This window comes from Vigna unguiculata, chromosome 2 (assembly GCF_037176805.1).
Source record: "Vigna unguiculata cultivar grain cowpea cultivar isolate G323 ecotype 2 chromosome 2, ASM3717680v1, whole genome shotgun sequence".
In the NCBI taxonomy this organism is placed as follows: Eukaryota; Viridiplantae; Streptophyta; class Magnoliopsida; order Fabales; family Fabaceae; genus Vigna; species Vigna unguiculata.
In genome coordinates this window covers 15,489,626-15,505,232 of record NC_140793.1, presented here as the reverse complement: position 1 = coordinate 15,505,232, position 15,607 = coordinate 15,489,626, and the positions used below count along the sequence as shown (strand labels likewise).

Here is a 15,607-nt window from a genome sequence, read left to right as displayed (position 1 = left end):
AGCACTTTCTTTTTGTTGGTGTAAAGGTGATGTTTCATTTGTATTTTTGTTGTTTTCTTTTCTATTTTGTTCCATTATGTTTTGTTGATTTCTATAATATCCAAATTATCTTTATTGCTAACTTTTGAGTTGTGGAAAAATATCCAAATTATGGTTATTGTAGATGTCAAACCAAGATCATGGTAAAGAAGTTGCTTCTACAAGTCATTCGACCAAACGACAACCAAGATGTCCTTCACAATTTACATGGAGTTCTCAACTTATTGCTTTCCCATCCATTGGTTCATCATTTAGAAGAACTCATTTTGGATCTCGACCTTTGGCACAAAGAGCATTGAACTCAAATTCAAGGCCAAATGTTGATCAATCATTCAAAACATCTCAATTTGCACCTCCGCCGTTAGTACATGGAGCATTGAATTCAAATTCAAAGCCAAATGTTAATGAATCCTTCAAAACATCTCATTTTGCACCTCCACCTTTGGTACAAGGAGTGCGATCAACAAATCCAAATCCAACTCCTATGGATGATAGACCTAATCTTGGATCAGATCAAACTAATTCCAAATAAGATGAAACTAGTTCTACAATAAATGCAACTAGTTCTGGATCAAATGAAACATTTGTTGCATCTGAGTCAAATTACAATGTTTTCAAGCCAATTTTAAACCTTCACTAGTGTAAAATTAGTTTTTTATACCTATATATTATACCTGTTCAAATTTATTAGACATAATATGAATAATATGAATTTTTTTATTCCTGTTGGACCTAAAATAGGTATAAAAAGTGATTCAGTGACATTTTAAAAATATTAAATAAAACTTTTTATAATTGTTCTAAGTATAATAGGTATAGAATATTCAATTTTTCATTTAGCCTTCCCACTTCTCAGTGATGTTTCACGTTTCCAGAGCTTCCCTCTTTTTTTCATTTCCATTTACTCCCAACATTGGGTCTCATTGTTTCCGTCCAGTGTTGGCCTATTGCTGCTGAGGTCCGTTCCCGTTTGTCGTTTGGGTTCGCCGTTCACCATCCGCCGTTCGCCGTCCGCCGTTCGCCCTTCGCCCTTCGTCATTCGCGGTTCTGTCATCATTTGCGTTCGCTCCTCCATTGGAGTTGATCTCCTCTGTTCATGTTTCGCACCTCCATTGCTGTCACATTCAGGCAATATCACTATTCTCCTATTATTTGTTGGGTTTGTTGATTTTACTATGTTTGATGTTCTCGTTTTCCCTATTTTTGCTAGGTTAGGTTGTTTCTACAAAGAATTTAGGGTAGGTTGTTTCTGCAAAGAGCTTCTATGGATTGAGGAAAAAGATAAAAGAGGTACGTAACCGGTTATTATCATTCCACATGTTTTTATCAAGATTTCTTGCGTCTTGTGGAAATAATAGTTAACATGATTTTAGATAAATGATTGCTTTTGAGATGAAATAACTTTCAGCAGATATTATGTAGGATGACAAATGTTACACTTAGTTTCCCCAATAACTTGCCACTTGATTTTAAAGTGCAGAACATGAATTACCAAATTGAGTTTAGTAAGACAAATAAACCTACATTGATCATGAACATCTAACATTGTCATAGTGCTTATACTTACTTTTTCATTGATGAAGATGTGCTTCTCAAAAGAAGAAAGGCTATCTACACTACACTCCATCCCTGTCAGTTTTCAGTGTTAAAAGATTGCTTCCACTTTCTCTTGATTCTTAGTTGTTAAACTTTATTAGGATGTAAGTTTTTAACTCATTTTTCATTAAATCGGGTTGTTCGCCAAAAGTCCTGTATACTATTTCTGGAAAAGTCACCAAAATGCAGAAGAAGTTGTCTTTGTGCATAAGTTAAAACTGCAATCTTCAAACACAGAGTTAACAAAAATAAGGACATTGGAATCACTAGGATTAATACAAGACAATAGGGATAAAGGAGTTTGATTTTGTCCACCCACTCAATCTCTCATCTTTCAATCCATCTCCATCACTTCTTTTTTTCTCTTTTCTTTTGTTTTTCATGTCCCTATCCATTTTTCTCCTCTCCCACTTTTTGTTTTTTTATTTCCCTGTACGAACTAATGCATGTCACATTATTCTTTTCATTTTCTTCACTTTTACTACCTCTTTTCTTTTATTCAGAACCTTTTCAAAAACTAAATTATCACTTTTACTAAACCCTCTCTAGTAAGAGCAAGTCACCTTTTTTACATGGTAGGACTACTATCACCGAATTGGTACAGTCTATATTTATTATATCTAACCATCAAAGTTGAGAATAGTGACAAACAGAAAAAGAGTGTTGTAGACAATTGTATAAAAGTATTTGAAAGATCGCGGACTTGGACTGGTGTATTGATAGCAGCTCACTCAATATGACCTCTATGGTAGCTATGATCTAGGTCTATCTCCGGAAACCTCCAGGCTCGCCCTAGCAATGTGTGCACCTTTTGAAATTCATAAGCTTCCTTTTTACGTTCTTCTTGCCATTTCAGCACTTCTTTTCTGTCATTGTACCAAAGGTCAACTGTTCTCATAGCCTCTTTCATAGAAACCTGAGAAAAAACTGTGTAACTTTGTTTGGAAAACCAAATCAATAATGAAAGGACTTGTAAACTATTTAAGCCCTTCACAATAAGTTACAGAAATCAAGGTACCTTCCAATCCCTTGATAGCCCAACTGGAGTCTTTCCATACGCAATTGAGAAGTTAAGCATTTTGGCTTTTCTTCTTTCTAAACCAAAGGCATCCTGAAGTGAAAAAGAAACGTAATAGATAAATGGCATGCTGTTTTAGGATCGACCAATGAGAAAATGGTTATATTTTGTTTAAATATTGATTTCAAATTAACTGTGTATCATGCCTGTGTTCTCATAAATTGTTACAATTGAGATAAATAAAAGAGACTATATTTTAGAGTAATCGAGACAGCTTGAAAACTCCACTCATATGTTCTCATTTATATTGATAGGATTCTGACACAATGTGTATAGGGAAAATCATTGATAGATATTTAGGTACAAAGATAGGTATGGCTAATAGGTACTAGCATTTTCCCAATACAACTACTTCCTAACTATATTTAATGCTTATTCTAATAGTTACTATATAGAACCGGAGGAGAAATATATCTTTAGCAAGAAGGATTTGATATAATAATGCTAAGCTGGCTACAAGAAGATTAACTAAACCTCAAATCATATTATTAAATACGTCTCACACATCCGCAAACTCTAATGAATTTTTCGGCATATATGTTTGGAACCCCATAACATTTAGATCACAAACACACATGCTCAATGTTGGATGCTTTCCCTCTTATCAGTGCAAGCAGTAGCTGCCCTTTCATTGCAGTGATAACATCCATAATTCATTCTTTTTTAAAAGAAAAAAAAAAACTTATTCTTTTAGGTTTCAGATATTGCTACCCATTTCTTCTATTTTTGAATGTATATGGAAACAAGTTTTTCTTTTCTTTTTTTAATCCAAGTTATATATAATGGTGGTTTAAATAATATTTTAATTTTAAGTATGTTGTCATTACTATTACGGTTATCCCATTAAAAGTAATTGTATGCTTAATATATATTTGCCAATATTTTTTTTATGAAATATTTTAATAGGTTAAGAGTTCATATATATTATTTTATTTATGATATGAACTTTTAATGAAGATGAGATTTTTCTTTTTCTTTTTAAGAAATATGTGATATCTATCCATTGAAAAAACTAATGAGTGTTAGGGAGAAAATAATTGAACTACTAAGAATAGTTTTCTATCCAAAAATCCATAATTGAGTGTCTGTGGCCATGGATTCGTACCTAAAATAGAAAACCAAATAGACATGGTTTCATCTTCTGCTTTTAATTTGCTAGAATAAAAAATAAAGTTTATTATTATTATTGTTATATATAGATATTTTACAAATTTTAGAAAAGTGAACCGAGGGATGATTGAAATATTTCAACAAATTTGGAACACATCCGATAAAATGGAAAAATCATATCATTGAATTATTTGTATAGTCATATATATAATTAACCTTCTTTCTTTACTTTAGCTTCAAAGGGTTTTGGCATTTTAATTTTTTACTTAGGCAATGAAATTATGAGCAGTGTATTTTGTTGACACATCAAATCTAATTCATTAGGTGGTTTTAATATTTTGATGTTTGTACTTCAATTGCAAAGTCTTATTCATTTTTTTCTTTGCATGATATGTGAATAATAGGAGGTAAGTGGCATGTATGATTTATGTGTGTATGGTAGCATGCAGTTTTTATCTAGAAAACTAGAAATGATCACACGCATAATTGTGAATTTTGTCCTTATTTTTGAACCTTATCTCATATGGCTTCTCGCCACTTTCTTTTCTTCTGTTCCATTTTTAAGAATTCCTTTATGTGAATTGTTCCAAAGTCAAATGAGATGTTATGTTATAATTAATGGTGTAGGGTGAGTTCACAGATTGGACTGCGTGTTTAACCGAGTTCACAATGGATCGGAGTTGGATAAATTTTATACACACAACAAATGAATATGAGAATGGAGTAGAACAATTTCTTGAATTTGCAAATATGAATGTTCCAGATAATAATGGAAGATTCTACTGCCCGTGTGTTAATTGTTTGAATGAGAGAAAACTACCAACTAACGTTATTCGGGAGCATGTTCTTTGTGACGGTTTCTTAAAGAGCTACACAAAGTGGATATGGCATGGTGAATTGATAGACATGCCAAGTGTTGATGTGTCTGAAGAAGAAGAAGAAGTTGATTTAGAGATGGGTGATCAACTAGAGGAAATGATTCGTGATGTTGGACATGATTCCTTCCAACGTGCAAATGTGTATGAGAATTTGTTCAATGACGCAGAAAAACCTTTGTACGCAGAATTCACTAAGTATACTCGATTGTCAACGGTATTAAAATTGTTCAATGTGAAGGCAAGAAATGGGTGGACTGATAAAAGCTTCACAGAATTACTTGAGTTGTTAAGTGACATGCTTCCTGAAGGTAACATATTGCCAACACGCAATTATGATGCGAAGAAGATATTGTGTCCAATGGGTATGAAGTATCAAAAAATTAATGCATGCCCAAACGATTGTGTCTTGTACAGGAAGGAGTTAGCCATGTTACATCAATGTCCACGATGTGGGGTGTCACGATACAAACAGAAAGATAACGAGTTTGAATCTAATAGTAAGGGTCCTCCTGCGAAAGTTTTATGGTATCTTCCTGTAGTTCTACGGTTGAAACGTTTATTTAGTAATGCAAATGATGCAAAACTCATGAGATGGCATGTAGATGGACGTACAACAGATGGCCATTTGAGGCATCCAGTAGATGGTTTGCAATGGAGGAAAATTGATTCCATGTTTCCAAATTTCTCCAATGATTCAAGGAACATTAGGTTTGGACTTGCTACAGATGGAATGAATCCATATGGTAACTTAAGCAGTAAACATAGTTCATGGCCTGTTCTGTTAGTGATTTACAATTTACCTCCTTGGTTGTGCATGAAACGTAAATATGTTATGTTATCCTTGATGATCTCGGGTCCAAAACAACCAGGAAACGACATTGATATTTATTTAACCCCATTAGTTGAAGATTTGAAGATGTTGTGGGAGGAAGGTGTTGATATGTTTGATGGATACACTGGTGATTCCTTCAAGTTGCATGCCATGTTATTTTGTACGATCAACGACTTTCCAACATATGGTAATTTAAGGGGATATAACACTAAGGGTCATAAAGCATGCCCTATATGTGAAGAAGGCACATGTCACCATCAACTACAACATGGAAGGAAAACAATATACCTTGGACATCAGAGATTTCTTAGTACAAATCATCCATATCGTAAATTAAAGAAAGCTTTTAATGGGTGTCAAGAAAATGAATTAGCTCCAATGGTTTTAAGTGGATCACAAGTATATGAACATGTGAAGGACATTGGGGTTGTGTTTGGAAAGATGAAGAAAAAAGGCACTTCAAGCAACATATGGAAGAAAAAGTCAATTTTCTTTGATCTCCCGTATTGGAGGGTGCTTGATGTGAGACATTGTATAGATGTTATGCATGTAGAGAAAAATGTGTGTGATAGTATTATCGGAACACTCCTCAATATTCAAGGCAAGACAAAAGATGGTCTAAATGCTCGTTTGGACTTGGTTGAAATGGGTATAAGAGAACAGTTAGCTCCACAATCACATGGTAAACGAACATACTTGCCTCCAACATGTCACACATTGTCTAAACAAGAGAAGAGAAGTTTCTGTGAGAGTTTACAAGGTGTGAAAGTTCCACTAGGTTACTCTTCCAATTTTAAAAGACTTGTATCCATGAAAGATCTAAAATTACTTGGGTTAAAATCTCATGATTGTCATGTATTGATGCAACAACTTCTACCAGTGGCTATTCGAGGCATATTGCCTAAGAATGTCAGATATACCTTAACAAGATTATGCTTCTTTTTTAATGCAATATGTAGTAAGGTTATCAATATTGAGAAGTTGGACCAACTAGAAAATGAGGTTGTAGTCATATTGTGTCAGTTGGAGATGTACTTTCCTCCATCATTCTTTGATATTATGGTCCATCTGATTATTCATTTAGTCCGAGAAGTTAGAATTTGTGGTCTAGTATTCTTAAGATGGATGTACCCTATTGAGCGATACATGAAGATATTAAAAGGGTATGTAAAGAACCAATATCGTCCAGAAGCATCAATTGTTGAAAGATATATTGCAGAGGAAGCTGTTGAGTTCTGTACAGACTACTTATCACAAGTTGAAGCTATAGGGGTACCTAAGTCTCATTACCATTGAATAGGTGTTGGTTAGGGTACTCGAAGTGCAAAAGTTATAACTCTAAGTAGAGATGAAGTTTTCCAAGCACATTTATATATATTGAATAACACTAAAGAAGTCATTCCCTATTTAAGTGCTCATAAAGATATTGTAAAGAGAAATAATCCACGAATGTCTCAGAAGTGGGTCATTAATGAGCACAACAGAACTTTTTTGAAGTGGTTCAAACAACAGGTTCAAAATGACAATACAACTTCTGATACATTAAACTGGCTAGCAAGTGAGCCAAACTATGATGTCCTATGTTGGAGTGGGTATGACATAAACAATTATACATTTCATACAAAAGTCGAAGATAACAAAAGCACCACACAAAATAGTGGAGTAATGGTTGTAGCTGAATCAATGCATTTCTCAAGTTCAAAGGATAAATATCCGATTATGGCCTCAATGTGCTACTTTGGTGTAATTGAAGATATATGGGTAATAGATTACACAAGTTTCAGAGTACCTATTTTTAAATGTAAGTGGGTTGACGGTAATACTGGCGTGAAGACCGATGATCTAGGTTTTACTTTGGTTGACCTAGAAAAGGAAGGTTATAATGAAGAGCCATTCATCATGGCATCTCAAGCAAAACAAGTGTTTTATGTCACTGACCCCGTTAACAAAAGATGGTCAGTGGTTCTCCAAGGCAAAACCAAACAGTATACTGATTACAATGATGAATTGATACTTGATATTAGCGAAACTCCATCCTTCTCATCAAATATGCCAACCTTGATTGTCGATAATGAAGTAGATGATGTTCATGCCATGCGTGATGACCACAACGAAGGGTTGTGGGAGAACATTCTAACTTGACCCATTTATTTCTGTGCCAATAAACTTGTATGTGTTATTGGTACGTTTTCTTCCTGTTCACTGTTTAAAAAACTATGATTCATGTATATTTTGGATTAGTTGAAATATTGAGTTTTAAGCATTTTTCTGCTTTCAGGTAACTTTTATATTCTACTTTTTCTATATTGGAGAAGTTTTGATTTGAAGCCATAACCTAATATCCATTGCTTTCAGGTAACTTTTGTATTCTACTTTTTCTATATGATTCTTTGAATATTCTTCTTCACATGCTAAATCCATGAATTATTCTGAATTATATCAGACAGTCTTTATTGTTTTGTTCATGGCTGTCAGAATTGTATGAATTAACAATTCGATTTTTAGAATAGATGTGATTCTTAAATGCAGCGAAGCAGATTTTAACATTGCTTGAATTTAACTACTTGAACTTTTAACTTTTTTTATTTTTATCAAATGCAATTTAGGGCAAGATTAATACTCATCAAAACTTTGCTATCTCTAATCAAGGTTGATGTATAGAAATTTGATTTTAAGGCATCTTGGCTTCTTTAAACAGCACATTGACAAGCTTATATATACTGAAATTGAGAATCATGTATATGGATGACTATATAATTGAAGAAGTTGTTATGTAAAATTAGCATCAATCAATCTGAAATGAAATCTTAAGATATTTAAAATAGACTTTCAGAATATTCGTTTACATTTGTCATGGATAGCCAATTTCTTAGCAGACTTGCATTATTAACATGATGTTGTTGGAAAAATATCTTAACTGCAGTAATTCAACCTTTTTAACATTAAAAGATGGAATACAATTACATTTATCTTTTTGCTTATTTTTTACCTTTTATGCATATATATTCATATCTGAAAAGTATATTACGAAGGACAACTTTAGGTGTCTGATCTTAATGTTCATAAACATTTTATTTGCAGGACTGAGCTTGAGGTCATGTTTTAGGACCATACTGGTAGCACATGATATGAACTCGTAACAGTTCCAAATTAATGCAACTGTACCATCATCTAAAATTGTGTATGTGACTATAGCATGAAACTTGAATCAATTTCTGCATGTACCTAACCAGTGACAATAGTAAAATTGTTTATCATGTGTAATGTTTTCAACTATGCAAATAGTACCTGATATTTATTAATTCTCAATCACAATTATTTATTTGAATAGGGATATGTTTGGTGACACACCATTTGCTGACCTCCCACCTTCACAAGATGGGGACAAGATTCAGACGTCTACCAAAAGAAAGGGTAGGCGTGGGACTAGGTTGAGAAAGTTAACAGTTAGTCGCAACGCAGATCAGGGATTGCCTATCCAGTTTGATATGCAAACTGGTAAAGCTTTGGGAGATAATAGCACGAAATTCACCAGCTGATGAAGGATTGACCCCAACCAAGGATGAAGGCACATGATTAAGAAGACTAAGCATGTTTAGAAAGAAAGTTCACTAATCCTTCATCCCTTTCATTTGTGTTTGTTATTTTTGATTCCCTAAGTTGACTTAGTTGAATCAACTTTAGTTGACTTGTTGACCTTTGACTAGGTTTGACTTGTTGACTATAGTTAACTTGACTTAAGCCAACATGCTAATCTATGTTTATTTGCTTTGTAGGTTAATTAGGAGTAAGAAAGCAATGCTAGGTGGCGCATGGTGATTGGGGAGCATAAATGATGTGGAGGAGAGAGTAAAGCAAATGCATAAAGCATAAAGTAAAAGCCATGAAGCAAGTGTACCTATGTACCTTTGGTCTCCTTTGTTTTTAGCACACTTTGGCCACTTTTTGGAGACATATGAGACACATTCTTTGTCTCCTTTTGTGCTAGAACGAAATTAGCCTTGCACACACCATAGTTAGTCTTTTGTCTTTCATTTTTGTAACCTTATTTGACCTAGCTTCTAGAAGCTAGGGTTAGGTTTTTGTAGTGACATCCTTAGGTATCTTTTATTTGCTTAGAGGCCCCTAAACTCTTCTATATAAGGGGTGCTCCTAGACATGTAAAAGGGTTGAACATTTTGAAGTAAAAATACTCTTGTGTCTCAACTATTTGTGAGAGTTTCCTCCCTTGGGAGTGAATACTTTTAAGCCTTATCTTGCATAGCAAGTGGCGGCACACATCCACTCATCTTCAAGGTTGCCATGGCTTCTAGCCTAGCCTTGTAGTGGCGTGCTTCTCACATTTTTACCATTTCTTTCCTTTCCATTTTATGTTTTCTTTTTCCTTTAATTATTCTTGGTTTTCTATGGTTTATGTGCTTTCCATTTCCTTTTTGCTTTGAATCAATCCATCATCTTCTTCTTTTGAGCTTTGTGAAAGGAACCTTCACATCTAGATAGCTTGCTATCTTAATGTCCAGTGGGGATTTCACTTAGCTTTCTTAATCAACTCACACCATATTCAATAATCTTAAAAAGGAACAAGATAATCCTTTATCACCAGCTATGTGGCTTTGCTTGGTAGGAGCAAGTCATCCATTCTTATAGATGATTGGGACCATGTTCCAGAGACAGTAAAGAACCAGATTTGGCAAAGTGTCTAGGTATGAAATCTTAACTTAAATAATTTATTACGTAAATATGTAACTGATACTTATTATATGTAATTCATTCTTATTGTACAGGTCACATATGATGTCCCAAACAGTAATTTGTTAAGGACAAAATGGATTTCATTTGCTGGAGAATGGTGGAAGGGTTTTAAGACGGACCTTACAAGTCGTTATATCTATGGTCCCTTAAGTGATAGAAACCCTTGTGAGAAGTATCAATTCCTTGATGAAGGCACATGGCAGGCTTTTAAGGAGAGGCAATTAAATCCTGTCTTTCAGGTAAATTCATATTATATGTAGGTTTAACTATTTAATTCAACATATTTCTAACATAAATCATTCTTTATACTTTGGAGATCATAGGCTAAAAGGAAAGCTGCACAAGAGATAGCGAAAAAGAATGTCCACCCCCACAGATTGTCCCGTGGGGGTTATGATAAATTGGAGCAGAAGATAATGAAAGAGGCATCTGTCTCTAATTCTAGTGGGACTAGGTTACTCATCCTCCTCGCCATGATAAATGGAAAAGAGCTCGTCAAAAACCAAAAGGGGATTACATATCTGCAGAAACAGAAAGTGTAGCTAGGCGTATTGTAAGTAACTCAAACTAATTTATTTTTAGATGTGTATTAATATTTTTTTTTAATCTTAACTTAAAGTTTTTGTGTTGTAGGATGAGCTGGTCGAGCAAAGCACATAAGGATCATTCACTCCACAGGGGCGTGAGGACATATTGGCAGTTGCCATTGGTCGTCCAGAGCATCCTGGACGTGTTCGTGGTGTTGGAAAATTTGTAGGCATCCGTCAATTCTTTGGTCCTCCATCAACTCATCATAATAAAGCAAATATCAATGAGGAAGTCATCATGTCCATCAAAGAAGAAATGAGAGAACAAATGAGGGAGGAAATGAGGGAGGAGATTAAGAAGGAGATGAAGAAAGAGTACTTTGATATGAAGGCACAATTGTTAGCAGACATGAGAGAAAAGTTAGCCTCTCCCTCAGCCCAACCTTGTAATCCTCCTCAACAACCTTCTCTTATTTGTGTAAGCACAAAGGGGAGTTGTGATGTTCCTCTTGAAGAGGCTTCTCTCACTGTTGATGCAGATTATGAGCTTTTCATTGATGATCTCCTACAGTCCTTGGTGGCTTTAGGTAATTTGTCTAATTATATTGTTTTGCATGTATTTGTTTTAGCCTAATTATATTGTCTTATTTATTTTACAAATATTATTTGGTTACCATAGGTAAAATGTATGCATTGGGTCAACCATACATCATGCTACCATTGTAGATGATATGATGAGAGTAGTGGTTGTAGATGTTCGAGATGTTACTGCTCGAGTCCCAGTGCCCACTCAAGAGGTTAAGACAGTGGGGCAGGCTCTTGGAAATTTTATCCTTTCGCCAGTTAGATTAGCAAAAGTAATTGCAAAGGAGGTAATTGTCCTTACTTGTTTTAATTATGCATGTATTTACATCGGTGTATACTAATGTTATTTAATACTTTAAATATGTATAGCAGATTAGAGTACAAGAAAAGGAAGATGTGAATGAATCGTTACCACAACCGACAATTCTAGAACGACTTGGTGCAATGGCAACGACTATCGCCTTGTAACCTATACAATTGGAAATGCCTCCCCAAGCCACAAATAGGACCTTCAACACCCTTTTTTTTATATGTCAAAAGGATATTTTTGAAGTTCTCTTTGGCACTGATATGTTATGTATATCAGTAATACAACTTTGGTTGTTGTAAGTAACTTTTATTACTTTTATGAAGTTTGAATATATTCAATATGCTATTCTTATATTATTTATTTTCAATGTTTAAGGTATTTACATCGTAGATGCACTGAGAAGAAGAATGATCACATATATGGATTTATTGATCCTATTGCCATTCAAGGCGTTGGGAATAAAAGTGAAGAGGTTCAAAAGTACCTATTAGAGGCATTTGATGTTGGGAAAAAAGAAGTGTACTTAGCGTCTTATTTGCAGGAGTAAGAATGTCTTTTATACATTAAATTATATTTATGTAAAACTTAATTGTATATAATGGTATTTGAATCTGTAGGGGTCACTGGCAGTTGCTGGTAATTCTTCCTAAGAAGTTTGTTGTGGTTCTTTTGTGTTCATTACACAAGAAGCCTAACACTTTGAAAATTAAAAGTACATTACAAGCGTAAGTTTTTTTTATTAACTTATTTTGTGTTATATAAGGCACAATTTTAATATACATTAAATTTTACAGAGCGGTTGAGGCTCATTCCAGGTTGCAGGGACAACAAATTAGTTCTAGAAAGAAGTTGCAGTTCATTGCACCCCTGTAAGTAGTTAATCTTCAAACTATTGAAATACAATTATCAAATTTATGATATTATATGAATTTAACTTGTAGTGCTCACGTCAACCGGGAAGCTATGAGTGTGGATATTATACCATGACGCACATGCATAGAATCATATCCGCAAACATTGTTGACTCCTGGGATATTGTAATATGTACAATTTATAAATCACATCTTAAGTATTTATCTCTAAAAGATTGTTGACTCAATTATTCATTGTGTAGATTTTCAATGACACATCTCCAATGAATCAAGGAGTCTTGAAGGAAGTTCGTGAGTAGTGGGCTTCGTTTCTTTTAAGTGTTTATATGAGATGATGTTAGGTGTTTTATGACTTATATAGTAATTTGTTTTGGAGTAGTATTATATTTCATATAAACATTAGATTCTATTTCATGCAAATATTAGATTGAATGAGATTTGTTTTCTGGATGTTTTGGATAATTATATACAGGTTTGGTATATGGTAGGAAGCATAAACAAATTTTCCATAAAAAATAATAAATTACTTTTTATACCGATTGAGGTCATACTTGGTGTAAAATATATAACTTTTTATACCGGTTGGAACTATAATCGGTATAGTAAGTCTTTTTTTCTTACATAAATTTCCATTTTCAAGATGACTTTTTATACCGGTTTTAGAAATGGTATAAAAAATAATTTTTTATACCTGTCATGAAACCGATGTAGAAAGATCAAACCTTCTATACCGCCTACATCTATACCTATGCTAGAACTGGTATAAAAAGCCTTTTTTAACCGGTATAAAAAACATATTTTACACTAGTGCTTGATGGACAAAGGTATATATATACTTTCAACAATTTATGGCTTATTTCAATACTTTATAATTATTATGACTTTATACATGTCATTTTGCAGATTCTTACCTTCATGCCTTGCAACTAATTGGATTAGTGATATCCTCAAAAGTTATTATAATGAGCCATGGCCATCATGGAAGAAGTTTTTTTCTTTATTGTAGAAGAAGTTTTCAATTTGTCCACTGGATCATAGATGGGCAAGAAAAACTTTTGAAATGCGAGGTGCTGTAATCATGAAAAGTAGTCTACAAAAGGCTAGAAAAATCAATACTAATCCAAATTGGATTTTAGATAGCACATGGGATATATTGTGTCAGCATTGGGCATCTAAAGAATTTAAAATAAAAAGCATGACTGGAAAGGAAAATTGGGCCTCTAACTTTGGAAGTTTTTTAGGGTCTCTTCACACATGTGACTTTATTACCACATCTCAACATAGATATAATATGGTAATTTGTTTGTTAACTACTTTCTTTTTATAAATGTGCATAACTGTGTAAAATTTATTTTATTTTTTGTAGGCAAAGATGAATGGAGCCTCCAACATTAGTAGAATTGTTTCGTCACACACACCAACGACGTAAGGACAACTCTTGGGTGGATGAAAAATCAGAGCAAGTAAATGTAATAAATCACACTTTTATGATCTTCATATTCATTTATGTTCAAAAGTTATTTCCACTACCGATATTCATTAATAAAATATATGATTGCAGCCATTCCAATATAGATACCTACATATGTTTATGCCTTAGTTTCGAACTAATGTTATTAGTTGTTTTGTTCAATTCGTTTCTTAGTATCGTGGTAGGTTTATTTCTTGCATAAAACGAAGAGTTATGTAGTGGACTCATATTTTTCTTACAATACACAACCTTTTCTTTATTAGTAAAGCAAGTTACATCACCTTTTCTTTATTAGTAAAGCAATTAAGAAGCAAAATTGAAACTAGATAATACTAAATTATTTGGAGTGCTTTATTGAAAATCCACACCAAAGATTGACCTTGTACAAAGACATATCTAGCTAGTGAGTTATAGAATAACTAATAGATTGAGACATGTGTCTAGCAGTGAGTCCCCTAATTGGTATAAATGGAATGCACTAGTGCTATGGCATAAACCATCTCTATTCACTGTTATATTTCTCTTGTCAAATATTAATGCAAGCATTTTTTAAAATTATGAACTAATCACAATGAAATTCTGTTCATGTATGCTTTTATGTTAATAGGCAAAATTTACACGAAAATTTGAAGAATTAACAAAAAGTGCCTTTACACAAGGAATTACTCCACCAAATGAATTAGATGTTTGGTGTGATGTAGTTGGAACCAAGAAAGGGCGGATATATGGCCTTGGAATGGAATCTACTGTGATTAGAGGTTGGCCTTATTATCATGGCACATCTTCATCAAATGGATTGATTCAAAGTCAAGAGCTTGAAAAACTTAGAAAAGACCTTGAAGGAGTTAAGCAAGAAAGAGATGAACTTCGAATCAAAATTGTAAACATTGAGAGGTTGTTTAAGGAAAACAATGCAATGATTCGACAATGGATGAATAGTATTAATCGTCAATCCATGCCACTAAGTTTTGAGTAAACTCAAGAAGAAGATGAAATATAACCACCTAGTTCTTATCAAGGTAATTTTGTTTCATTATTCTCTCTCTCTCTCTCTCTCTCTATATATATATATATATATATATATATATATATATATATATATATATATATATATATTTCAATCTCTAATACTTTTTTAATGTTTTTTCACAAGTAGATAATAATTGAGTTTGAAGAAAATGTTGAAGGTGTTTTGAGAGGAACTATGACGGCAAATAAAAAATTGTACTTATAGCTTATATAACACAACTAATACTTTGGTTGTTCTTACAACTCCAACATGAGTAAGAGATTATTTGTGTTTAACAATTATTGCACTTGAATTCATGAATGAACAAGGTGTGTTATATATATAAAAAGAAACTCTTGCTTCGATATGTTCATTTTTAGTTTTGTTAGATTTTTATTCCCTACATAGAAGAATTTTCAATGATGGAATGGTGTTCCATTGATATGTTTGTGGTAGTGGTTTGGCTTTTCTGCTTCATTATGTAACATCCATGCATATATGTTTCTAAATATATTACATTTTGATTTATATTAAGAATATATTATTAA

At 33.3% G+C, this 15,607-nt stretch overlaps 1 protein-coding gene and 1 pseudogene across 1 annotated transcript; both read left to right on the top strand.

Annotated features, from left to right (window-relative positions):
- Positions 1-4,492: 4,492 nt before the first annotated feature.
- Positions 4,493-7,675, top strand: LOC114170183 (uncharacterized). The gene is given in 1 exon segment (XM_028055667.2): positions 4,493-7,675. A coding segment is annotated over 1 exon segment (3,183 nt).
- A 1,193-nt stretch (positions 7,676-8,868) lies between these two features.
- On the top strand, positions 8,869-15,026 carry LOC146888354 (uncharacterized; annotated as a pseudogene).
- Positions 15,027-15,607: the final 581 nt, after the last annotated feature.